This window comes from Primulina tabacum, chromosome 15, assembly GCF_025594145.1.
Source record: "Primulina tabacum isolate GXHZ01 chromosome 15, ASM2559414v2, whole genome shotgun sequence".
Lineage (NCBI taxonomy): Eukaryota > Viridiplantae > Streptophyta > Magnoliopsida > Lamiales > Gesneriaceae > Primulina > Primulina tabacum.
In genome coordinates this window covers 12,963,102-12,976,103 of record NC_134564.1, presented here as the reverse complement: position 1 = coordinate 12,976,103, position 13,002 = coordinate 12,963,102, and the positions used below count along the sequence as shown (strand labels likewise).

The window sequence follows — 13,002 nt, the reverse complement described above, 5'->3', positions numbered from 1 at the left end:
TCATAATGATTGTCTTCATTACGTGTTTTTATACTGCCTCGTTAAAAACCTTACTAGGAAAAACCCATTGGGATAAAAACCATAGTAAGGGAAAAAGAGTGCAGTCACGTAAACTCCCCCTCATGTTGACACGAACAATTCTTCACAAATTTCGTAGATTGCGCATCCCAATATTATATATGTGCTTTCTGAATATTGACGTAGGAAGTGCCTTTGTGAAGAGATCTGATGAGTTTTCACTTGATTGAATGTGACGAACATCAATATATTTATTCTTCTCTAGCTCCTTAGTGAATGCGAAGAACTTAGGAGGAATATGTTTAGTTCTGTCGCTTTTTATGTATCCTTCTTTCATTTGAGCAACACATGCAGCATTATCTTCATATAGTATCACAGGCTTCTCATCAGATGATAATCCGCATGAAATTTGGATATGTTGGGTCATTGATTTTAACCACACACATTCACGACTTGCTTCATGTAGTGCAATAATCTCGGCATGATTTGATGAAGTTGTTACGAGCATTTGTTTCTGAGAACGCCAAGATATTGCAGTGCCTCCACGAGTAAATACATATCCAGTTTGGGAACGTGCCTTGTGTGGATCAGATAAGTATCCAGCATCAGCATAACCAATTATACTTGGATTAGCATCTTTTGAATACAAAAGTCCCAAGTCTGTCGTTCCTCGTAGATAACGGAATATATGTTTAATTCCGTTCCAGTGTCTCTTTGTTGGATATGTGCTAAATCTTGCCAACAGATTCACGGCAAAAGATATATCAGGCCTTGTACAATTTGTAAGGTACATAAGGGCACCGATGGCACTTAGATATGGTACTTCTGGACCAAGAATATCTTCATCATCTTCACATGGACGGAATGGATCCTTTTCTATGTTTAATGATCTAACAACCATTGGAGTACTTAAAGGATTTGCTTTATCCATATTAAAACTTTTAAGGATCTTCTCTGTATAATTTGTCTGGTGAACAAACATTCCACATTCTTTTTGTTCAATTTGTAAACTCAGACAATACTTGGTTTTTCCAAGATCCTTCATTTCAAATTCTTCCTTCAAGTATGACACAACTTCTTGAATTTCTTTATTCGTTCCAATGATGTTTAAATCATCAACATATACAGCAATAATTACGCATCCGGATGTTGTTTTCTTAATGAAAACACAAGGGCATATTGAATTATTTACATATCCCTTTTTCATCAAGTGATCACTTAGTCGATTATACCACATTCGACCTGATTGCTTTAACCCATATAATGATCTTTGTAATTTCACAGAATAACATTCCCTGGGTTTTGAACTTTGTGCTTCAGGCATCTTAAATCTTTCAGGGATTTTCATATATATATTACTATCAAGTGATCCATATAAGTAAGCTGTAACAACATCCATAAGACGCATTTCTAAATTTTCAGATACCGCCAAGCTAATCAAATACCGAAACGTAATTGCATCCATCACAGGAGAATACGTTTCTTCATAATCAATTCCAGGCCTTTGAGAAAAACCTTGTGCAACAAGTCGAGCTTTATATCTTACTATTTCATTTTTCTCATTTCGCTTTCGAATAAAAACCCATTTGTATCCAACAGGTTTTACACCTTCAGGTGTAAGGACTATAGGTCCAAAAACATTACGTTTATTTAGCGAATTTAATTCAACCTGGATGGCATCTTTCCATTTTATCCAATCCTGCCGATTTTTACATTCACCAAAAGATTTTGGTTCATGATCTTCGTTATCATTTATGATGTCGATTGCCACATTATAAGAAAATATATCATCAATTTCATCTATATCTTTTCGGTTCCATATTTTTCCAGTATTAATATAATTGATAGAGATTTCATGATTCTCGTCAGTTTGTGGTTCTGACAGAACATTTTCATCATCATGTGTTTCTTCAGGAACACCATTCTCTATTTTGTGATCATCATGTGTTTCTTCAGAAACGTCATTCTCTATTTTGTGATCATCGTGTTTCTCTATGAATTTTCTTTTTCGAGGATTTTTATCCTTGGAACCGACTGGCCTTCCACGCTTCAGGCGTTTAATGACATCATGAGTATCTTCCATTTGTTTCTTTGGAATTTCAATTCGAGCAGGGGCATTTGCAGCATGTATATATGATTTAGTTACCCCTTTTGTGTCTGCAAATGCATCTGGTATTTGATTTGCTATTCTTTGCAAGTGTACAATTTGTTGTACATCTTTTTCACATTGTTTTGTTCTTGGATCCAAATGTAACAATGATGATACATACCATGTAATTTCTTTTTCGGTATGTTTCTATTCTCCCCCTAACATTGGGAAGATTTCCTCATTAAAATGACAATCAGCAAAACGTGCTGTGAACACGTCGCCTGTCTGAGGTTCAAGATATCGAATGATTGATGGACTATCATAACCGATATAAATTCCAACCTTTCTTTAAGGTCCCATTTTCTTTCGTTGCGGTGGTGCAATAGGCACATACACCATACATCCAAAAATTCTCAGATGAGAAATGTCTGGTTCTTTACCAAATGCAAGCTGCAATGGGGAGTATTTATGATATGCACTTGGTCTGATGCGAATTAATGAAGCAGCGTGTAAAATTGCATGTCCCCATATAGAAATAGGGAGCTTTGTTTTCATTATCATTGGTCTAGCAATCATTTGCAGACGTTTAATCAATGATTCAGCCAATCCATTCTGTGTATGTACATGAGCAACAGGATGCTCAACAATGATTCCCATAGACATACAATAATCATTGAAAGTTTGGGAAGTAAATTCACCAGCATTATCAAGTCTAATTTTCTTGATTGTATAATCGGGAAATTGATTCCTCAATTTTATTATTTGAGCAAGTAATCTTGCAAATGCAACATTTCGAGTTGATAATAAACATACATGTGACCATCTGCTGGAGGCATCAATCAATACCATAAAGTATCTGAATGGTCCACATGGTGGATGGATTGGTCCACAAATATCACCCTGAATACGTTCAAGAAACATTGGTGATTCAGTTTGGATTTTGACTGGTGATGGTCTTATAATAAGTTTTCCAAGAGAACATGCTTTACATTGAAACTTATTATTCTGAAAGATCTTCTGGTCTTTCAGTGGATGACCATGTGTATTTTCTATAATTCTTCGCATCATTGTTGAACCAGGATGTCCCAATCGATCATGCCAATTGGTTAATATCGAAGAATTATCAACTACCATGTTTGATTCAATGGGACTTATATGTGTATAATGCAATCCAGTAGGGAGCATTGGTAGTTTTTCAATCACATATTTCTTTCCTGATTTATATGTGATAAGACACATATATTTCTCATTCCCTTCATTCATTGTTTGAGTATCATACCCATGGGAATATATATCATTAAAACTCAACAAATTTCTTTTCGATTGTGGTGAATATAAAGCATCATTGATCAAAAATTTTGTACCATTAGGTAACAAAAATTGTGCTTTACCACATCCTTTAATCAAGTCTACAGGACCTGATATTGTATTCACCGTTGTTTTTGTTGGTTTTAGTTCCAAGAAATATCTTTTATCTCGGAGGATAGTGTGCGTTGTACCACTATCGGGTATGCAAACTTCAGCTTTGCTCATAGCATTTTCCATATTTGAACTTCAAAAAAATATGCAATGAAATAAATTACTTGCAATATATATTTAAATATAACACAAATCATAATTATACAATAAAACATTATTCTATGAATACATGAAAAATAGATTATTGTACATTTATATTCTACCATTATATTGTTCATTTTCAGAGAAATCGTTGAGAAAATCTGCAGCATCAATATTGTTCATTTCTATCCCACCAACATATTGATCATTTCCAGAGAAATCATTCATAAAATCACCAGCATCAAAATGAGTTGAATCACTCAAACGGTCACTGCGTTCAGTGAAGTTGGTCTCCTTTTCTTTCCCCTTTAATGATTCTTTATAAAGTTTACAAAGGTGCTCAGGGGCTCGACAAACTTTGGACCAATGTCCTGGAGTACCACATCTGTAACAAGAACTTTCATATCTTTTTGAGTGCTTCTCATTAACACTTGTATTCTCATGATGTCTTTTCTGTGGATGGTTTGGGACGTTCTTTTGAGATGAGTTATAAAAATAACTATCTCGATTATTTTCAAAACCACGGCCTTGACCACGACCACGGCCAATTCCACGTCCACGTCCACGACCTCGACCTCGACCAAAACCTTGTCTTTGAATTTGATTTTGGTTTCCAGGTTTAAATTCATTTTTACTTACAGCATTTACTTCTGGAAATGCTGTTGATCCAGTGGGTCGGGACTGATGATTTCTCATTAATAGCTCGTTGTTTTTTTCCGCCACAAGAAGACAGGCGATGAGTTCAGAATATCTCGCGAATCCACGTACTCTATATTGTTGCTGTAGAGTAATATTTGATGCATGAAACGTGAAAAATGTTTTTTCAAGCATCTCAGATTCTGTGACCTCATGTCCACAAAATTTTAATTGCGAGATTATTCTATACATCGTCGAATTGTAATCACTGACTTTTTTAAAGTCTTGGAATCTCAATGTATTCCATTCATCCCGGGCGGTCGGAAGTATAACTTCTCTTATATGTTCGAATCTTTCTTTTAATCCCTTCCACAAAGCCATGGGATTTTTTTCAGTCAGATATTCACATTTCAATCCATCGTCGAGATGTCGACGCAAAAATATCATGGCTCTTGCCTTTTCTTGTGACGTGCATATGCCATTTTCTTTAATGGTCTCGCTTAGACCCAATGACTCAAGATGCATTTCTACATCTAGAGTCCATGGCATATAATTCTTTCCCGTGATGTCGAGCGCAACAAATTCGAGCTTTGTTAAATTTGACATGGTGGTACTAAAAAATTACGATGCATTTTATTAGTTAATAATTATTGCAATACAAAGTAACGGATAAACAACAAGTACAAGTATTTGTAAAAATAAAGAAAACACACGAGTAGGATATTCTCCGATAAATAAAAGACTCGTGAGTATGATAACCAAAATAATTAAAAATAACCTTAAGAAAGCCATCTTCTTTTTTCTTCGAAAAATTTGATGATGAATAATTTTTAGAGAAGAAGAGAAAGTTGGAGTGATGGAATGTGTTTGTGAGATCATATTTATAGGGCAAAAACTAGCCGTTTTTTACCATTTATGACCGTTGGGGTACAAAAAAAAAAAATAAAGGTATGTATTTGTATAATTTTATGGTAATAATATGATATATATAATATTAGACATGTTTAAATAATTATGTATATCATATCATAGTATTATAATGAGTGTCATAATTTATTTTGTTTAAAAACCTTATAGGCTTTTATACTTGTCGTATCCCTTACCGGGAGTGTGGGATGTCGTCTTAACATCCTCCCAGGATTTATAACAAGTTTATGAAAAATTTATTTTTATTATTTCTAATAATAACATTATATTGTATATTAAATAAATACACAATAAATAAATAACAGTAAAATAAATATAATTATTTTTGTTACCTTTTTCTTCTGTTTGGAGCTTGGAAAAGTATGTAGGACTTTTAGAGCTTCGTGCTGATAACGTGTTGTGAAAAAGTAAAAATTTATGGTAAAAAGTAAAAATCTCAAACTCTCAAAATTTACCAAACTACACACTTTATAATATTTTTCTCTCTACTCAATTGTGATTTTCTTCACAAATGAGAGATCTATTTATAGGAAATCTTTACAAATAATCCAAAAATAAAATACATCATTACCTACATCATCACACACTAATTTTCAATATTTACAACTCTTATTTTCAACATTCAAATATTCAACATTCAAATATTCAATACTCACATTTTAAATATATTTTTCAACAAAAAACACCTTATATTAATTAATAAAAATAAATCATGTACTTAAAATAATTTTCCTAAAAAATCTCCGGTCCCCGTTCCTCATTCGAGCGCGAAATGCAACTTAAAAATCTTTAATGCATGAATCTTTAAAATTTCATGAAACTTTAAATAACTCATGAATTAGAACACAAATTAATGAAATAAACATGCATTTAATGCTTTAAAACAATTTAATAAAACACCAATGAAATTTAATAACTTGCATGCATGTGGTTTACGCGAACTTTCAATTTTTCGGGACGTTACAATTACAAACTGCACAAAGAAATGGAATTGAACATGTGTTGTCAATCGGAGAATGTGATTCTGGAAGTGAGGCCAATCATATTGGTAATTTGCAACAAGTATGATCTAATTGTTAGAGTTTTCACTATTATTCAGTAAAAAGCTTGATAGGTATGTACACTGTAACTTGAAGATTTTTTGAAGTTCTTAATGATCATTATCCAAATGGAAGAGCTAAGACTGAAGTTCGGGAGATTTACATGAACATGGCAAGCTTTGAATTTGTGTTCATTTTGCACTTAATAGATAATATTATGAGAATAACATATACTATTTGTCAAATTCTTAAAAAAAAATTCAAAACACTTTGACTACTATTACATTTGTCAATTCTACCAAAACTATCCTTCAATAACATAGAGAATGTGGGTGGGACTAAATTCTTCACGAAGTGAAAGTTTTTTGCTCAAGAAATGAAATTTATGTACGTGACCTTGATTGTCTATAAAGATCGGCCGTTCTCGTCAGCAAACTACAATTGAGCGTAACTACCACTTTGATATTTTTTTTTAACGCAACAATATACTTCATCTTGATGGAATTAAATACTCGATTCAATGAGTCATCAGTGGAACTTCTTTGTCTTAGTACAACTTTGATCCTAAAAATTCATTTGACTTATATAAAAGTGATGATATTTGCAATCTTGCAACGAAGTTTTGTCCTGAATATTTTACATATCAAAACATCGTTGTTTTATAGTATGAATTGATACATTATAAACTTGATGTGATGCAGATTTTGAAGGTTTCAACACTTATTGAGTCGTGACAACCATTGTCTGAGAGTGGAGAGTCAAAGATTTACGTTATGTGACTATATTGATTCATCGTGTTTTGAAGTTATTTATGTCTATCGCCACCACTGCACGAGCTTTTTCATCTTTGAAGCATGTGAAGACAAAACTTCACAATAAAGTGGAGAATGACTTTCTAGCCGATTATTTGACATTCTATCTTGAAGAGATTTAGCTATACATATAGATGTAGATTATATTATCTATGAGTTTTATGTTTCAAAATCTCGTAGAACACAACTTCATTGAACAATATAAATTTTTTTGGGTACCAATATATAAATTATTATATTAAGTTCAAGTCCTCTCCAACTCCAATTGCTAGGTATGGTCCTGTGGGCCAATAACTAATATATGTAATATTGCATTCAACATGTATTTGCGGTCTCTTATATATTAAATGCTTGCAAAACAAGGCACTAGCCATGTAATTTAGGTTGATATTAGGGCTAATTCGATTAATATTTGATTCATATTTTAATTTTTTGAACTCTAACCAAGTTCGACAATATTTGAACTTTTTTCAAGCTCAACTCGAGCCAAAATTTATTTAAGAGTTTACGAGTTCACGAGCTTTAATATTTTATCAATATATGAAATATATATACATTTCGAGCTTTTAAAACGTTGTGAGCTTTGAATCTTCGAAATCAAACTTTAACGTCCCAGTAATAGTTTAAAGAGCTAGCAAATAGTTTAGAACATTTCAAGTAAAAAATGAATTTAAACTTCATTTCAAAACAAACTCAAGTCAAAAAATTTAACTTTTAGATATTCAAATCAAGATAGCACTCGTCATGTTTAATTCGAGCCTCGGTTCCTCACACCATAGTTAATGCACGTTCATATTTCAAATCCACCAACGTAGTAAATTCCACGTGTAATTTTGGAAGAAGAACTGAAGAAGAAGAAGAAGAAGAAGGTTGTTGGGGGAAGACGAAGAACTTGTTTAATTCAATTGAAAATGTCACCTATTGAACGTTGCAGCCGCTTGGCTTTCGATTTCCGAAAATTTCAGGGAGAAAAAACGTTGTCGTTCCTCTCCTCCTTCTCCACCTCAAGATCGCCGCCTCCGATTGTCATCGGAAATACCGAGTCTGCAGGTCGAGGTGTGTTTGCCACTCGGAGAATCTACGCCGGTGAACTCATCCACACTGCCCAACCCATTGTTTCTCACCCCTCCCTCAATTCGCTTTACGATGTCTGTGATTTCTGCCTCAGAAAGCTTTCGAAACAAAACGCCAATTCGGAAGCTCTGAGATTGTGCAGCAAACAATGTGAAAAACAATCCAATGTAAGTGAAGCAGTTTGGTGCGTTCGTGTAATCTCTGTTCTAGGCTAGAGATCTGGCTGGACTCTCCAAGAGATGCAAATCATCTGGGAAATACTAAGCTATTTGACCTCCAAAGGGTTCAGAAAATTCTGTCCTTAGAAAAATATGCCAAAGGCAGTGAATTTCCGAGAATTTTGTTGACACCTGAAATGTTTTTGTGTAGAATTACCCTTTTATTGGTTGCAAATCAGCCTCACTCTATTTCTACAGTTTTTTTTTTTTTTCAGTTTTGCTGGATTGTCCTTCCTCATGGTTGACGGTGTTTACATCATCTTTTATTGCTCATCACTGAATTTTTTATCTGGCATTAGAATTTCTATGAGGTAGAGAAGAATGCAGATTGGTCCAGATTCCATGAATACTGCCGGTATGGAAATACATTATACCCCTTGATAGTTAATTCTTTATAATTGTATTGATGCTAGATTCTCACTATTCTTTCTGAAGAATGCAGGGTCTAAAATATCCTCTCCTCGTCAAACGGTTGGCTAGTAAGGTTATATCTGGAGCTTTTTCTCCCCAAGTTCTTGACATACTTCAACCAGAGGCTTTATCAGTCCAAAAAATTTCACTAGTAAGCATTCCCGGTTCTGTTTGAGTTTTGAACTTGTTATGAATACACGAGCAATGCAATCAAGATGTAAAATTTCCACATCATTAAAATGTTTTTGATTGGCATCTGTCAAGAATGAAATTAGGAATTGGATCTAGCTTTGAATTTGAGAAGAAATGGATAAGGAATTACATTTGTAATTGAAACAGTATTAGATAACTTTGCCTGCTCTAAGTAATCAGGATTATAATTTACTTTTTGCATATAAATTTTTTCGATGATGAGGTTGAATGTGGCCCGTGTATGAGCGAGGATCGTATATTGATGTCTTTGAATTTTTAATAATTTCCTTCATTTGCTAGCTAAAATTCTGTAGGGGGCAGGGCACTAACAAGTAAGGTTTATGACATATGAGCAAATACCTGTCAGTGCCTTCTATCTCCTCTCTAAAATGTAAAAGAATCAAATTTTCGCAATTTTTGTCATCTATAAGAGTATTTTCCTGATTTTGAGTTTTATTTCAATGTTCAAATTATCATGTGAAGTTGTTTTTTTTTTTTTTTTTTTTTCTGTTTCTTTTATTGATTATTAGATGAAGAGGGAGCTTTGCCTGCTAAGAAGTACTTTTGAGGACATAAATATTGGAAGGGAGCTATTGTCGTGTATCCTTGTGCAGTTTAAGTTCATTAGCGTTTGAATATATAAAAGTACTTCCTCTCCCCCACATCATCTGCTAAATTCACTAGGTAAAAGATTGTTTTTTTTTTACTTACTAGTTCTTACTGAAGAATGGTATACTGGTGTTTTGTCACGGATTCGCATAAATGCTTTTCGTATCGAATATCCTGGAGGATCATATGACGATCTTCTTTCATCAGCAGCAGGCATCCGTTGAGGCAGAAGCTGCTGTTGGAAATGCTGTTTATATGCTTCTCTCCCTATACAATCATGATTGTGGTAAGATCTCTTAGTCCAGCAAGCTTAGTGCTTGGTTTTTCCTTATTAGCCAGGGGAATCCCTTGCTCATGCCTTCTAGGAAAATGGGCAGCTATTTCTAATTAACAGATTTATGAATCATGTTATAGTGTCTTGATTCACTGCTAATAAGTTACTTGTGAACCAGAGTGGTGGTTTGGTACATCTTGTTAGCATTTTATTAAACTAACCGCTTGTGGGAAGCATCTCGCTTCAGGAGCTTTTACTGGACATCAGTTAGTTGTATGTCCTTTTTAACTTGATAGCGTCTGGTAGTTATTGCCAATAAGGGACATTATACCACAATAGGAATAAGGTTTTGATATTTAATTAGTGTGCATGATACAAGGTGTGGAACGTGTTGTGGGAAGAAAAAAACAAGTGCAAATGCATCCTTGTCCACCGCTCAGTTTTCTCCTTGTCCTCTCCAATATCCTCTCTCTTTTTGTGCAGATCCCAATGTAAATGTTTTATGGGTAGAAAATGTGGATGCTAAACTAAAGGCTCTCCGTGAAATCCAAGCAGGTGTCTTATTTTATCTCAGCTAGTAGTATAATTACTACTTCATTTGTTTTGAAATTTTTATTGTAACTTGTATACAATTTAGGAGATTATTCTAACGAACCCCCGGAGTTTTGGTATTATAATAAATACTTGTTATGTGTTGTCTTAAAAACTTTCATTACAAATAGTATAGGTTCGCATCCAGGGAAAATCCAGGAAAACAAGTGTGGTATACTGAAGTTGTGAGATTTTATTTGGTAATATATGAATAAGGTTATAGTTTATGTGTGGCGTTGCAGGAGAAGAGTTGCGAATTTGCTATATGGACGCAAGCATGGATTACGAGGCCCGGCAAACTTTCCTGCTTGAAGGATTTGGTTTTCGGTGCAAGTGTCTTAGATGTATGTCAAAAGACTGAACTACGATACCTAGTTGAAACAAAAAGACCTGTTGTTCAGTTGTATTGTTTGCACTTTAAACTAAGGGTGTTTAACTTTCGAATAAAACCAAAAAAACAAACCGACAGTCGAATTTGTAATTCAGATGTTATTGTTAAAACCGTAGTTCATTTGGTTCAGTTTCGGATTATAAATGTGAAAACCGAACCGACCGAAAAAACCGTTTCATAAATTAATAATTTTATTTATATTATATATTTTTTATATGATAATTAGTAATGAATAATTATTTTGAATAATTTTTAGTTGATTGTTCTTTATTTAATTTATTTAGATTTTATGTTTAAATGTTTACTAAGAAATGTCGTAAAAAAATAACATATTATATTTTATAATATATATATATATATTATTAATTTAAATATTTGTACCAAACCGAAATAATCTATCAAAATATTCGAATTGTTTTGGTAGAAAAATTGAACCGAAATAAAATGGTTCAGATATTGGGTTATATATTTCTAAAACTGAAAAAATCAAAATAAAAAATTTAAAATCAAACCGACTGATGAACAACTCTATTTTAAACACTCTTTTGTTCTTTTTCAATGCATCATAAAATATGAGTGAATCTACATAAAAAGAAATAGCAACAAAACAATACAAGAAAATGAAATGTGAGATTTAAATTCGATCGTAAGTATATTTTTGAAAGCTTAAATTAGGAAAAAACTTTCAATTCAAGTTTTGATTTAGGATTTGCTCCCTGTGACCTAAAAAGCTTGTTTGAACTTCTCAATTCTGACAAAGTGATGAAAAAATATATTTGATATTATAAATGAGCCAAAAATGATATCAGAATCGAAATAAAATTATTTCAAATATGAAATATTATTATTATTGTGTAATTAAATGTTTTTGGAGGAGATTTTCTCAAAAATTATGGATCAAAACATATTTTCAAGATTAAATATGTACATGAGTTATTCCAGTACTTTGGAATATTTACAAGAAGGACTAACCAATGTTAGAGATCAGCTGCAAAGAGAAAAACATCAGAGTTCTAAGGTAAATTTATGATTCAAAGTAATAGGTTCCTAGAAATAATCTCGAATTCCCCTAAATTCTCCGAAGATCTTAGAGAGATCCAAAAGATGGTACAGAACTATAGCAATGAGCTATATTATATGCCGCATAAAATCGAGGAAATCCCTTGAAAAATAAGAAGAAATTATTGGAACATTGAATGATATCCAAACTCTAAAACAACAATCGAGTTCTAGTGAAATGATCTCCGAAGGACGGTTACCACCATCCTTCGGCACTTAACCCTTAATGTCAAAACCTTTAATCGATGAAGAAAATGATCAATATGATTAAAACTGTCTCATAGAAGAAATTAAGCTGATGAGAACTATAAAAATGATTGGTCTAGAAGATTTTCAAGACTTTGTAGAGTCTTTTTTAAATCTCAAGGTCGTAGATTTGAAGATGAATACAACCGGGGGCGAACCTTCCTCCATAACTTGCTTATCTTCTCAAGAACCACCAAGGGAAAATATGTGATCTCATAATACAAATATGAGAGGATCCCAAACAGATTTTCAAGCTGGTGGAGAAGCACACCCAGCGGGAACAAGGTCAAGGAAAAATCAAATTTCCATGCACCAAACACCTTACGGGAAATCTGTTTTAGAACCAATACATGTTTATGGGGTTATGCTTGACCTTCATGCGCTGGATTTCAAAAACAAAAAAAGATCTTATAAATGATTGAAAATCGGATATGAGAATGGTATTAGGCACACTTGATCTCAACAAAGAATGATTCATTAAACTTTTATAAATGAGTGTAATGTGATCAATTAAAACCGCTTGGGAAAAAATATATTCAAGCTCTGTATAATCTTGAATTACACGATATCTGTTGTGGATTAGTACATTATTTTATTCACTAATATAGATGGAATTCAAGGGCCGAAAAAATATAGCAATACAAATTTTCTTGCCAAAATGCCAAGTCCCTGGAGACAAATGCTAATTAAAAATATGTCCCTGGTAATCTACATATTTTTGCACGAATGACCTCTTTTCTCAAAGGAAAATTGACAGAATGGTGTCATATGACCGCATTATAAAAGAATCACAAATGATTAAGGGGAGGTATTAATAAACATACTACTTTATGTTGTAAAGAAAATGATCTTGCA

General features: G+C 33.2%; 1 protein-coding gene across 1 annotated transcript; it reads left to right on the top strand.

Moving 5' to 3' along the window:
- The first annotated feature begins 7,803 nt into the window (after positions 1-7,803).
- Positions 7,804-10,988, top strand: LOC142527745 (histone-lysine N-methyltransferase ATXR4). The gene is given in 8 exon segments (XM_075632660.1): positions 7,804-8,323; positions 8,674-8,729; positions 8,810-8,936; positions 9,508-9,577; positions 9,692-9,798; positions 9,800-9,872; positions 10,344-10,415; positions 10,694-10,988. Coding segments are annotated over 8 exon segments (954 nt in total). The 5' UTR covers positions 7,804-7,993; the 3' UTR covers positions 10,813-10,988.
- The last annotated feature ends 2,014 nt before the right edge of the window (positions 10,989-13,002 follow it).